The 13,665-nt window shown below is 47.3% G+C and overlaps 1 protein-coding gene across 1 annotated transcript in view; it reads left to right on the top strand.

Moving 5' to 3' along the window:
- Positions 1–7,549: 7,549 nt before the first annotated feature.
- AHCYL2 (adenosylhomocysteinase like 2) overlaps positions 7,550–13,665 on the top strand; it is an 82,300-nt gene continuing 76,184 nt past the window's right edge. The window contains exon 1 of the mRNA XM_063308661.1: positions 7,550–7,940. Within this exon, the coding sequence (XP_063164731.1) occupies positions 7,599–7,940 (342 nt within the window). The 5' untranslated portion in view covers positions 7,550–7,598. The remainder of the gene's footprint in view (positions 7,941–13,665) is intronic.

Consider the following 13,665-nt stretch of genomic DNA (forward strand, 5'->3'; position numbering starts at 1 on the left):
AGGGATTTCTTGATCCTCTTGCTAATCTCCCAGTGATGCAGCATGTTGGTGGCCACCCATTTTCCTGTTAATGGCTAGGGATGTATCTATACACCCTTTATCTCCGCTCCTATAACTCATGGTGGATCAGTTTATTTGCTTTCAAGAAATCCCTTTTTGGATATTCTGTATTTACAGAGAGGGAGTCTCAGCCCACCCCATCCTCTTACGATCAGCCCTTCTGGTTTTCTTCATCTGTTGTGGGCTCCTCAGTCAACCCCACTCTCTAGGGACCCTCTTCTGTGTATCTTATATTTTTAAGTTTGTTCCTCAACCCTTCACTCTGGAAACACCCACCAGGTTTCTCACATTCAGAGCTCCTCAGCCCACTTCACCCTCCAGAAACAATTCTGCAGAGACTTCCTGCGTTTTGCTTTTTCCTCAACCATCATCACACTCCTTGCTTGCGCTGTGGCCATTTTGTGACACCCAAGCAGCAGCCCTTTATGTTCTTGGAATAAGCTGTGTGTATCAGGCTTAAGAATCAGACCAGGCTGGCTCTCTTACTGTCTCCTTACTTAAAGCTGAGTGAATGGTTTTAAAAAGCTGGCTGGGGAATTCTGGGAGTTGAAGTCCCCACATCTTATAGTTGCCCAGGTTGAGAAACACTGACTGCAAGGACTAAAAAGTGAGAAACTTTGTTAACTTGGTTTCTGCCAGGAGGTGGCAATGCAGAACAGGGTTTGAGTGTGCCTTTCTCCTTCCAGGGCAAAACCAGCAAAAGCTGAAAAGTGCCTGACCAGTGGCAGGTGTTCTGCCAAAGCCCAGACAAAAGGGGAGGTTTATGCAACACAGCCCTAACCCTGGCTTGACAAAACACAGTTGCTGGGTTTGCAGAAAATTCTGTGCCCAAACCAAGATCCTGAATTGCGACTTAACAGGATGGTTTGGTTCACACCCCATGCTAAGGCAAGGGCTATACCGCAAAACCCCCAATTTAGCTTTAGCTTAGTCTTGCATGTGATGCAAACACCGAAGCATAGAGCTGGAAGGGACCTTAGAGGTCTTCTAGTCCAACCCCCTGCCCAGGGCAGGAATTCTCAGACCACCGCAGACAAAGGGCTGCCCAACCTTTACTTGAAGACCTCCAGGGATGAAACCTCGATGATGCCAGGAGGTTTCCACAGCTTCACAGTTCTCCAGGAAATTGCCCTTTCACAACGGGGGCCAAAGAGTCTGAAAGCTGCTAGAACTGGGTTGCAACAATGGGGGTGACAAGATGACCCCAGAGAGCTAGAGTTTTCTGGATGGCCTTGCCGCCATCCCCTGGACAAGGGCAGTTTCACAGCCTCAACTCTGGTAGCCCAAGGAAAGTGTTTCCTTCACCACCAAGATGACATGGAGATGCAGTGGTGGCCAACATTTTCCTGCGTCTTGACTTTTCTAGCTTCTGACTTGCTTTGACCTGACCTACAGACAGGTTGAGGTGCAACCCTTGTAAATTGCCATATTGCCCGGGGATTATGGGAAAAGTAATTGCAGATGGCAGGAGGGAGGGAGGCTACTTGTGCCCCCAAAGTGGCAAGGAGAAAACTCTCTGCATGTGCTCAATTCCTCACTTGTGTTTATCAAATATATGTGGCATTGCGAAGCTGGACCCCCTAGCGAGCCCTGAGTCTTGGAAAGGACTGGTCAGCTTTTGCTTCTCCGCCCTGGGATGAAAGATCTGGAACTCTGTCTCTGCATTGGGGCCTCCCCTCCCCACACAACCCTCATTTGCAGAAATCACTGGAATAAACTGGCACTACCAAGTCACAGACACACCCGCAGCCTTCTGTTGAGGACCAAGAAATGTTGAACCCCTTAAGCCAGTGTTTCTCAATCTTGGCAACTTGAAGATGGGTGGACTTCAACTCCCAGTATTCCCCAGCCAGCATGCTGGCTGGGGAATTCTGGGAGTTGAAGTCCATACTTCTGAAAGCATGCTGGCTGCGGGATTCTGGGATCTGAAATCCACCCATCTGAAAGTTGCTGAGGTTGAGAAACCCTGGAGTAGATCCACAATCGCTTCCAAGCCTTAAATGTTATGATTCTGACATCCTCCTCTGGTCATTTCCTAGCTGATTATAATCCTCCAGACATCTGGAAGGCCTATCCCAACCAAAATTATTTATTTAGTGAGCTTCAAACCATCTGTAATAATTTGGCAGCTCTTGTTGAAATAATGGGTCAGGTTTTTTGTCTGAGTGTAGCGTCCCCACCCTGAGCATAAGTTCAGCCCTGGAGTAAAATGGGCCAAGGAAGAGCTCATGATGGATTTCGGGATGGGGGAGCCACATACCACCCCATACCAGAATTTACAAGATTTTGGGTAATACCGTTCCAGGCACCGATGTTGTTTCTCAATTTCCATACACATTTTTTGAATGTAAGTCTGCAGTCCAGGGTTATTGTGTTTTTACTGTGGTGCAACCATGTCCCATCCCAGTCTGGTCAGTCCTGACTGTGCCAGTGGAAGGGGGCTCTCTAAATCTTACTTGCGTTTGATCTCTGTGGTCTGGCCGCATAATAGCTGTTCTTCTAACACTGTTCTTTTTCATCCGGATAAACACCCTGCCTGTGTTGCCATGGCTGAACCGTCAGCACAGCTGAAGTTTCTTTGGTTTGGATGGAGTGGCTGATCCTCCGTACAAATATTCAAGAGGAATGTGCCAACACACTTCCGTGCAGAACGCCACGGAATATGCCACGAGCTGCATTTGCTTCCAAGCTCAATATAGAAGTATGTTTTTGTGAGCGTGCCCGGGACATTAGCATTAATCCGAATTGAAATCCTGCCTTAGAATTTATACTTTGCAGCAGGGTGCCCTGGCACAGGCTCCGTATGGCAGGAGACATTCTGCCTCTTTTAGGCAAGGTCCAGGGGGGACGGGGTGCAGAGTATGCTCAGACAGGTCAGGCTGGTGGCTGCCATGTGCAGTAAAAAAAGGGCAGAAGTTTGATTGCACTGTTGCACTGCGCTGCACATTAAAACACACCATTGCATTGCATCATACATAAAAAACAGGCGGAGGTTTGACCACATCTTTGTGGCCGCCATTCTGACTTTTCTGACCACACCCTGCAGACATCGGTGCCAAGGGGTTCTCTTTACATGACACGCAAAGCCTCCAGTTAACCAACCACATTTTCCCCTAATGGGCAGGACAGCCCAGAGGATGTGTTTTTTTCAGGATTTAGTGTTTTGTGGGAATGCAGAAACCTGGCCGCCTTGAGAAAGCCATGGTTAATTTAACCTACGTATTGCTGGCAAGATTCAGGTGGAGACGTAGCTTTGGGCATTTGCGTTACAGGTAGTCCTCGTTTAACAACCATTTGTTTAACGATGGTTCAGAGATATGACGGGGCTAAAAAAGTTACAACCTCTCCTCAAAATTACAACCATTGCACCAACCCCATGGTTACATGATTGTGATTTGGGCTGTTGGCAACCCGCTCACATCTATGACCTGCATCACATGATCACGATTTGCAACCTTCCCAGCCAGCTTCTGACAAGCCAAATCAATAGGAAACCATTGATTTGCTTAACAACTGTGTGATTTGCTTAATGACTGCAGTGATTCACTTAATGACCACAATAAAAATGGTTCTAAAATCGGGTCCAGTCATGTAATGCCTCACTTAATGACCGCATCACTTAGCAACCAAAATTCTCGTCCCAATTGCGGTTGTTAAGCAAGGACTCCCTGTATAAGCATAGGAACTCTATCATTTTTTAAAAAATGGCAGTTTTAATTTGGAGGTCAATTTCACCTTGCATTTCAGCAGCCATTTCAACACAACCAACTGGTTTCTCATGGTGCCCTCAACCAAAATGTACTTTGCTGCCTTGCGCCCTAGCAGATGAGTTCACACAATATGCTTAACCAAGTTTAAGACCCAGAAGCTGTATTTGTTCAACATGCTAAGCTTGGTTGTTACTTGTTTCTTGGGGTGGGAGGTTGATGGTGGTTAAATATCTTGCCCCAACATTGTGCTTATCTTGTTAGCTTGTGATTCCACACACCTTGCAAAACCAGGAAATATCTGGAAGCAAGTTTAGGCCTGTTGAATGAACCCAGCCACTGTAAATCATGGTTTATGTCTGTGTTGTACAACTCCAGCAAATTGGATTTTATTTAGTAAGCCAAGGTTAAGCACACCATAGCTTAACAGCACACGCCAGCTCTGCCAACATGTCATGTTAGTTCTAGGAAACCTTGTTTGGAAAGGGGAGGATTGTTGGGACTCAGCAATGAGTGTCTGGAAATTAGGCAGAGGGGTCCTCGCAGGGGGGAGTGGGAAGAGGGAATGCAGGTTTGTTCCTGGATGAAAGGCAGGATATGAATCCGATCAATAGATAAGTACAACTAAAAGCCATGGGGCTTCCGTTCAGTTCTGGAGCAAAAACTCTTGAGTTCAGTTCATCATGGCAACTTTTCCACCTCCTTTGGCACAATGCAAAAAAATAATTTGCCTACTTCCCAGACTTTTTTCCAACTTCCCAGTCTAGTCCAGAGCTGTGGGATTTCCTTGCAGTCCCTCCCCCCCTCCCACCGCAACTCTGCAAGCATTGGGACTGAAGCTCTCAGCATCTCAGCCCTGCGTGGCTGTTGGCGGAGCAGTTAAGGACTGGCACTCAGGAGACCGGGGTTCAAGGCCCCCCTCAGCCACAGAAGCTCTGGGGGACTTCGGGCCAGTCCCTCCCTCTCAGCCCAGACTACCTTGCAGGGTTGTGGTGGTGGGGAAAATAGGAGAAGGGAGTGCTGGGTCCACCCCCTCCACCTCCCGAAGAAAAAAGTGGATTAGAACTCTGGAAAACAAGTTGACAAATATTTTAGGGAAATGGACAGGAATTGACATGAGTCTGTACTGGAAGTGCTCTGATCCTGAGTGAGAGCAGTTTGCGTTGTCCTTCCTTTTCGTAACCTCCATCAGCCAGAGTGAAGGAGGAAGATTGGTCCTCACATCTGCCCCCAAAGATGGTCTGCTTCCAGGCTGGCTGTTTCCAGCCCTCTTGGCACCTGGTACCTGGACCTCCCACTGTCCAAGCAGCATGCTTGATACTGAAGGGCATCCCTAACTGGTGAGATGCTGTGACTCTGGGGTTTTCCCTGTGTTTGTTCTCAGCAACACCTGAGGGTAGGACAAGAAGCAATGGGTGGAAACTCATCAGAGACAGACCCAACCTGGAAACCAAGAGGAATTTCCTGACAGTGAGAACTATTAGGCAGTGGAACGGCTAGCCTCCCGGAGTGGTGGGCGCTCCATTGCTGGAGGTTTTCAAGAAGAGATTGGACAACCATTTGTCTAAGATGGTATGAGGACTCCTGCCTTGGGCAGGAAGTTGGACTAGAAGACCTCCAAGGTCCCTTCCACCCTTGGATTCTATGAACCATCACAGGTTTTATTGCAGTTCTTGTTCTTGGTTTTTTTTTATGTGTTCTTAGCTGCTGAGAGTTACGTTTGTGTGGTGGGCAGCCATATAAATTGACTTAATCAATAAATTCCATGGTGTCAGAACCAACCCTTATACAGAGCCCTTGAAGGAGCAGTGGAGATTGTCACTGGCTCAGAGCATATGCAGAGTACATCTGCATCACCCCCGGGGAATGACAGATCCCATTCCATGATTGTGTCTTGTAAAGTTCCTGCTAAGCCTTACTGGAAAAATCAGAAATTGAAGGTTGAGTAGAAGGACAAGATTTTGTGGGCCCTAGTAACTTCCTGAACAATCCCTTTGACTTTGGAGTACAAGGACAGGACATCAGCATTGTTTCGCCTCTGAAATCACAGGTAAAGAAAGATAAGCCCTATCTTATCTCCCTCTTTCTGCATATGACTGAATTTGTTCTTTGTTTTCATTACTTTTCCCCCCTATGCTGATGTATTATTTTTAATCCTCTTACTGGAGAAGGTTTTATAAACTGCTCAGCGTCACTATGGATTAGAGTGGTTTATCAACCTTAGGAAATAAATATATAAATACGTAATTTCATTGACCATAGGAAGAGTTCTGAGAAAATCCAAGGTTTGTTAGCCTTTTAAATTGTTGTATCCTGCACAAAAAAGGCCACATCGATCCCGTGTCCCCCAGGTTGCTTGCAAATGCCTTTCACAGCCTTGATTCTCTTTCTGTTATTTATTTACAGTAAATACTAAAAACCGAATTTATGCATTTCTATGGCCACCCAACTCAAACTTTGCAGCTCTGGGTGGGGATATAAAATGGCAATCAGTGTATACTGTTCACTAGTGTCAACTGATGTCACTCCATACTGCAGAAAATGCTAGAGGTGCGTATGCAGAGGGTGGGGAAAAGTACCGTTGAAAAGGCTGTGGTCTGGGTGTTCTGTAAACCAGCTTGGGGATTAGGTTATGGTTCAGAATATCGTGTGAGCTTATTCAGGGAACTGTGGCTCAGTTAAAAATGGGCCAGCCTGTTGGGGGACCACAGCCAGTGAGTGGAACTGGGTTTCCTCCTAACCCTAATGGGTTCAGTGCAGCTGACATGAACCAATCTCTTCGTTTATTCTGAAGACAGCATTATCCTACATCGATTTTCTTTACATGCTAAATTTGTTCAGCCTAGATAAAGATCTCATCACCTTTCCTTCATCCCCTCTAGGAGCCGCTAAGTGCTGAGATAGCAGCCTTACAAACCATCTTGCACCTTATCCTGGCCAGATAAGTTCATCCCCAGGCAACTTGGTCAGCTTTTGTCTTCCTGTTGCTTTTTCTTCCTTTTTCTAGATTTGCGGCCACCCAGCCCATTGCATTCACTTCTTGGAAGATAGTGTTAGAATTATATACTAAATATAAAATACATGAATATGAAATATATTTGTACTTAAGTTCTATATATGTAAAATCTATCAACAGAAAGCCGATGAAACTCAGCCACCAGCTTAGGCATGTTGGGGGAAGCGGCGTCAGATACAGAAAGGCAGAAAAAATCCGGATGGCCACTAGACGGCAGCACAGGCATGCCGAACACTGCATTCCTGGAGTGACTTCGGGATTTTTGTAGGGCAGATGTGGTGCCCACCAGGATAGCAGGGGTGGTCAGCTGGCTAGGGATGATGATGATGGTGATGATGATGATGGCCATCATCCATGCTGGCTAGCGGGAAAAGATGATGTGTGCTAGAGTCCCTTGACCCTGGTGGTTGGTTAATGCAGCATGCTGGCTAGGGGATCCTGGGAGTTGAAGTCCGCCCATCTCAAAGCATGCTGGCGAGGGGAGTCTGGGAGTTGAAGTCCACCCCTCGTAAAGTGGCCAAGTTGAGAAACACTGGGTTAATGGGAATTGCAGACCCGCAGCTCTGGAGGACGCTTCTGCAGCCCGAACAGCCGGGCTCCGAACTACAGCTCCCACATCCCACGGCGCGGGCTCCCCGCACACAGCCCGCCGGGAGCAGGAGTTCCCCCCCCGGGTCGGCGCCGCGCGGCAGAGCCGGGCGGCTGACTCTCCTCCCGGCGTGCCCCGCGCGCGGGGCGGGGCGGAGGGCGGGGCGAGCCGGAGGGAGCCGGGCGGGCCGAGACCGCGAACGGGCGAGAGGCGTCGAGGCTGCGGGATGATGTCGGTGCGGGTGGCGGCCCCACCGGCCGTGGAGCTCAAGGAGCTGGCCGGGCCCCTGGAGAAGCCCCCCGCCGCCGCCGCCGCCGCCTGCTCGCCGCCGCCGCCGCACGCCGAGCCCGGCCTGGCCGTGGCGGGGGAGAGCGCAGCCCCGGCCCCCGGCGCGGCGGCGAAGGCCCCCCAGGCCTCGGCCATGAAGCGCTGCGAGCCGCCGCCGCCCGCGCAGGCCCCGCCGCCTCGCCCCGCGGGCGACGGGGGCGACGGCGGGGGCGGGCCGCTGGGCGAGGCGCTGGTCAGCCCCGACGGGACCGTCACGGAGGCGCCGCGCACCGTGAAGAAGGTAGCGGGGGGCGGCCCACTCTCTCTCCATCGCGACGTCGGTGCCCATCATCCCCTGCCTGCCCGCGGTTGCGGGCTCCCGCAGGGCGCCGGGACTGCCCTTCCCAGAATCCCCCCAGGCGGCGCGGCGGCGGGGGTGCTGGGCGTCGTAGTCCTCGCCCGGGGAGGGGAGGGGAGAGTGCCTTCTTCCCCAGGGAGCCCCCCCCTGCTCCTTGTGCCCTCTGCAGCCTTGGGGGTCTTGCAGCCCCTCCTCCTGGGAATTGGGTCCAGCTTGGGTCCAGAGCCCCGCCGCTGGCAACGCTGCTCCCCCCCGCCTGCCCGCCCCCTCTTGACTCCCCCTCTGGCCATCCCCCTGCGTGGCCCCAAGCGTCTCTCTCCTGCCCTTTGCCAGGGGTGGCCCTTGGACCTTCCCCGGAGGACGACGGGCATCCCTGCTTCTTGGCCCGACCAGGCAAAGACCTCAGGACCCTTCCTCCCGCCAGCCTGGCATTGCTCACCTGGTCTTGTTCCAGGAATGCGGGCAGCTCCGCCTGGCAGCACCAGGGGGTTCTGCTTGCAAGGCACGGCTCCCCTTCCGAGCAGTGACCCCTTTCTTAAAAAGCTTCCTCCCTCTGCCTCCCAACATTTCTTCCAGCGCAGCATAAAGAGCAATACTGCCCTTGGGGCTAATAGAGAGGAATACCCAGATTACATTCCCTGGAGGCTCTTCCAGGGACCTTCTTCACCTGTCTCCTGCATCTAAATTTTCTTAAGGCGACAGTCCTTCAAAGTGTGAGGGCTTCAAAGCCATTTGCTCTGAACCCTCCCCGGGTCTCCTTTCCAGACATCTGTTTGCTGTTGATATTGGTGAGCAGTCGTGCAGAAGTCATCCCTGAACCCCTTTTGAAGCCTTCTGGCTGGTGGGACTGAGCAGCTGTGGACTTGGGTTTGGTAGAACTTCACAGTCTTGCTGTCCCTTAAGTTATGTTGTTGTGGTTACTAGAGTCTAAGCCATGTTCTAGCGGGTCTGTATTTGGAGTCCGTAAAAGAACAGCACCAGCCCCTGTGTTGGGATTTCAATTATGCATGCTCCGTCTCAAGAGGGTTGTGAAACTGTGGGAATGGAGAGGAATGGAATCATCTATGTTATAGTCATTACTGTAGTGCCAAGCAAATAATCCAAGGAGGATATTTATGTCCCATAATTCTAATATATTTCTAATAGGCTGGATTCACACAAAAATGTAACCCTAAATCTGGGTTAATACAACACAGTTGCTGTGACTGGTTTCCCCTGAACCACAGTCTACTTGGACCATTTTAGCTGAATCTGGCTGGAATATTGGTGACTTTCCACTCTGAGCATTGGAAAATAAATCAGCTTTGTTTTCCATGTAAACCTCCTACCATAGCAATACGTATCATTGAAAATGGCTTTCATGCAGTAGCTTATTGGAGGTGAGATATATACAACAAGGAGCGTGTGCAGTACTAAGTGTTGTAAAGATTCAGAAAGCTGTGATTGGTGTTTATTGAGCAGGGTCACAGATACAGTCTCTACTTCGAGTGAGTTATTCGGGTAAAGGTAAATTTTGAGGGACTGGGGGGGCATATCTCAGCCTCCCAATCTTCTGTAGAGCAGTAAGAGGCCATCAAATGATGCTGTGGCTTTGCAAAAGACTGGTGGCCAAAATGGTCTACCCCCACTTTTTCTTTTTCTTTGCCCTTTAGAGCAGTGTTTCTCAACCTTGGCCACTTGAAGATGAGTGGACTTCAACTCCCACAGTTCCCCAGCCAGCCAGGATGGCTGGGGAATTGTGGGAGTTGAAGTCCACTCATCTTCAAGTGGCCAAGGTTGAGAAACACTGTCCTAGAGGAAGATAGGACACCATGAAGCCTTCATAGAAGATATAACCAAACTTTATATACAGTGATATGTATTTGTGATGCTATAACTAGCATCACAAATGTTCCTTGTGTTCAGTTTATTTACTTAATTAAATATACCATTGAGCTGAGCTGGCATTTGGGGACTATTTTGCCATGTGTTTTCAATAGCAAAAATGATTTGATATGGGGTCATCCATAATGATATGGGTTAGCATTCCTGTATGTCCTGTTAATTTATAAATCCCAATAAAATGATGTGTTCGTAGAAGAAATAAATATTAATCTTGGGGGTGTTGAGTACTTCCTTGTTAACAAATGTCTACCAAGCTTGCTGGAATAAAGGTTTATGCAGCTCTGGTTTAGAATTATAATGTAGGTCCATGCTGCTTCTTGAAAAGCATTACTTGCTTTTTCAAAATTTCAAAATGATTTCAAAAGATGCAAAATGCTTTTATTTCATAAAAGCATAATTATTTCAGTACCTGAAAATGGTGCTGCCCGGGTCTGGTTGCTGAGGAACAGAAAGCTTGTACTTAGAGCCGAAGGCTCAGCAATAAAACTGAAGCTAAAATTTGCTTAGATAACATTGCAAATGGAGTGATTCAGAACTTGTGGCTGAAAGCTCAAGCTTTGCATCTCTTCTGATTCACTGATTAGGATGGAGAATCAGTAGATTCTATTTCCTGCTGTCAGCATAAACTTACTAACATAAAATAAATTAATGGGGAAAAACTTATAATTGTTTATATTAAGGTGTGGTGTTCTGAAACTAACTTTCAGAAATTCAGAACTTAATTGACATGAATCCTTAATTAATAGATGGAACTCCTAGAACAGTGTTTTTCAAACTTGGCAATTTTAAGATGTGTGGAGTTCAACTCCCAGAATTCCCCGGCCTGCATTTTAAGTCCATGCATCTTAAAGCTGCCACGGTTGAGAAACATTGTCCTAGAGCCTTGACTGGCCTCCGATTTTCCAGCAACAGAAAGGTTAGCTTTTCTATACCATGCATCTATTTAGGACAATTTTGGTCATCCAGGGGACCCTACATCTTTGGTCCTGCTTTAACTCTGCTGGTGTTATACTAGTCTCTGTAGATGTGTGTCAGAAATGACATTAACTGTTAATCTCTGCTAGGAAATACAAATGAGATTATATGCGACGAACATTTGCCTTTGGACAAACTCTTTCGGCACCCCAAAATGGATTTGTAAAGTCAAACGTCGGGCTGTCACTCAAAATTTTGCATGCAACTTGATCTCAGATGTATAAATGCTTTTGGGGTTAAAGACATCTGAACCCTCCGCCCTTGTGGGTGTGTTTGTTGCAGTTAAATGGATGAGCTTCTTGCTGAAGACCTTCCATCAAGTATTTGCAGTGAACAAAGTGCCCGGGCTTTTAAGAGTATGACACTAGCTTTGCAGGACAGACCGGTGGTCTCTGTTAACTAGTATCCTGTCTCCAATAGTGGCCTGCTATATAAACAGCAATTCCAGTGTTAAATTATGCATTGTAATAAAAATGGATCATTGTAATTTCTTGTGGTCCAACATTGGGGACTCTTGTGGCAGAAAAAGGACAAACTTTTAGAATCCAACTTGGATAGTAACATTTACTTGGCTTATCGAAGATTAGACCAAGAAATGTAGATATCCCTAGATTCTCTGGAAAGACTGTCCATCTCTCTCAAAATATTCTGACCATTTGACATGGAGAAGAAAGTTGCCAGAGGAAAAGAGAAAGTTTAAAGCCAGTGTTGAACAGGTCTGGGTGTCATCTTAGAAGGCTACTTTTGAACAACTTCCTAAAATTCATGATAGGTGTTGAAGTTGAAGGGATGGGGGGTTAGAGGCATTCTTTCCAAGAAAAATGCTGGCGTAAGAGACTTGCCATTCACCATGAATTGAACATTCAGAGTAGACAAAGCAAGTTTGATGCCCCAAGTTTGCTTGATGGCCTTAGATGGGGAATGATGCAAGTTGAATAATATGAATAAAATGGGGCAGTTGCAGGGGTGGTGGAGGAAGAAGAAAATACACATTCAGAGGGGAGGGGCAGCTACCAAGGGAGGAAGCATCTTCTATTCAAGAGTTTTGCTTTTGTCCTGGAGGCATTTGTATGAAATTAAAGGGTGTCAAGAGTTATGCCAGAAGAGTGGAGGCGGCTGGAGAGAGATTGGGGAGGGGAAATTGCCGCAAGTGTGCTGAGAACAGAAGTTGTTGCTCCGCTACCCGAGAGTTGGTTCAAACTGTGTTTAATGGGACAACTTTGTTGGCACATTAAGGGTGTTGTAGCTCCCCCTTACTCAAAAGAGCTTTCCTTCCCCTTTATTACTCAAGTTAGAAACTCTTGGATTAAATGAGGCTTCCTTTCCTATAGCGAGCCTGCTAATTAGCTTCTTCCCCTCCAAAAGGTTGACAATCCAATCCTAGATTTCTTTCATTTTTTTCCTACCTGGAGCTGTCCGTCCTTCCTAAGTTTGAGCTATGGTTACACCAACTTGGTTGAAAATGTCTGGAAGAAATAAATATCACAAAGGAATAGTTGATGTGGGCCATGAAGGAAAGACTGGTCAGAGTCTTGGTGTGTGGCTAAAGAGGGGGGAAAGGATTAATATAGGGCTTATCGATGGGGTACTCACATTGAATTCCAAGCATTATATTCACATTTCACTTTTCAGGAGACTGTTATTGTCAGACTCTCTAAAGAGTGTTCCCCAAAAACCTATTGGAAAAAAGGAATTTGTCACCTTTCGAATCTGTCTTTATATTTAAGAATCAATTTTTTTTTTCCTCTTTCACCAGGACATTCTTGTTCTCCACCTCACTGCTGTGGTTTCCTCTTTCCTTTTGCTTTCTGCGTTGTATTCCGCATGCTCTTTTTCCTGTGATTTTCTCCACCATCTTTTGGAGCCATGCTTCATCTGTTGTTCTGCTCTTACCTGTGACCTGTCTCTGCCCCAAAACTTGCTTTCCTTTCTCTGGAGTCCAAATAGTAGCAGTGGTGTCCCCCTGGGAATCCAGGTATCAGCTGTTTCATGTGTCTCCTAATCTGTGAGTAGAAGGAACAATGCAGAAGCAATACTAAACCCCTCCCCAGATGCCACCTTGTTTCCAAGGCTAGACATGGGATTGGAAATGGTCATGTCCTAGATGCATCTTCTCCCTCCTAGTATACAAAGGGGCATAAGTTATCAGGGGATGCTGTTGATCATCTTATTTCCTGCTCATGGTAAAAGGTTCCTTCTGTTCAGCTCTCCTCTTTGTGCCATTCCTAATTTAGTGACTCTTCGGATTCTCAGCAAAGAGCCATTCTAGTTGGGGAATTTGGGGACTTGGTCTCCATATCTAAAGGAAGCCTAGATTGGGGCAGGCGGCAGCGGAAGTTCTTGAACTTAGAGCTCAGCAATACTGGGCAGCAGGAGGTATTAATAGGTGTCAGATTGCGCTCTTGACCTTCCCATTCAAAGTTTAAGGTAAATAATTCAACAGCTATTTATCTTGGATGGGCTCTTCATTCCTACAACATCTGAGGGATTGCAAAGGTAGTCAGCTAAGTAGACCCAAGATTACCAATTCAACCTGCATGGCATTCTTAGTTTCTGGACGCAGTCGGTTTAGAGAACGTCTTTAATTGGGCCCAAAAGTAATGTCGGAAAACAGCTACAGTATGTGCATATTGGGTTTTTAATCGTGCAATCTTTTTAGTGTTTGCTCAAATGAAGTTCACCAACTTCAGTAGGGTTTACTTCCATGCCACTATGTATAAAATGGCAGTTTCTGTTGGTCATTGCCAGAAGCAGTTGGGGAATTGATAATACTATGCTACTTATTGAAAAGTAGTTGAGCTCTTACGTA

Source organism: Candoia aspera, chromosome 7 (assembly GCF_035149785.1).
Source record: "Candoia aspera isolate rCanAsp1 chromosome 7, rCanAsp1.hap2, whole genome shotgun sequence".
Lineage (NCBI taxonomy): Eukaryota > Metazoa > Chordata > Lepidosauria > Squamata > Boidae > Candoia > Candoia aspera.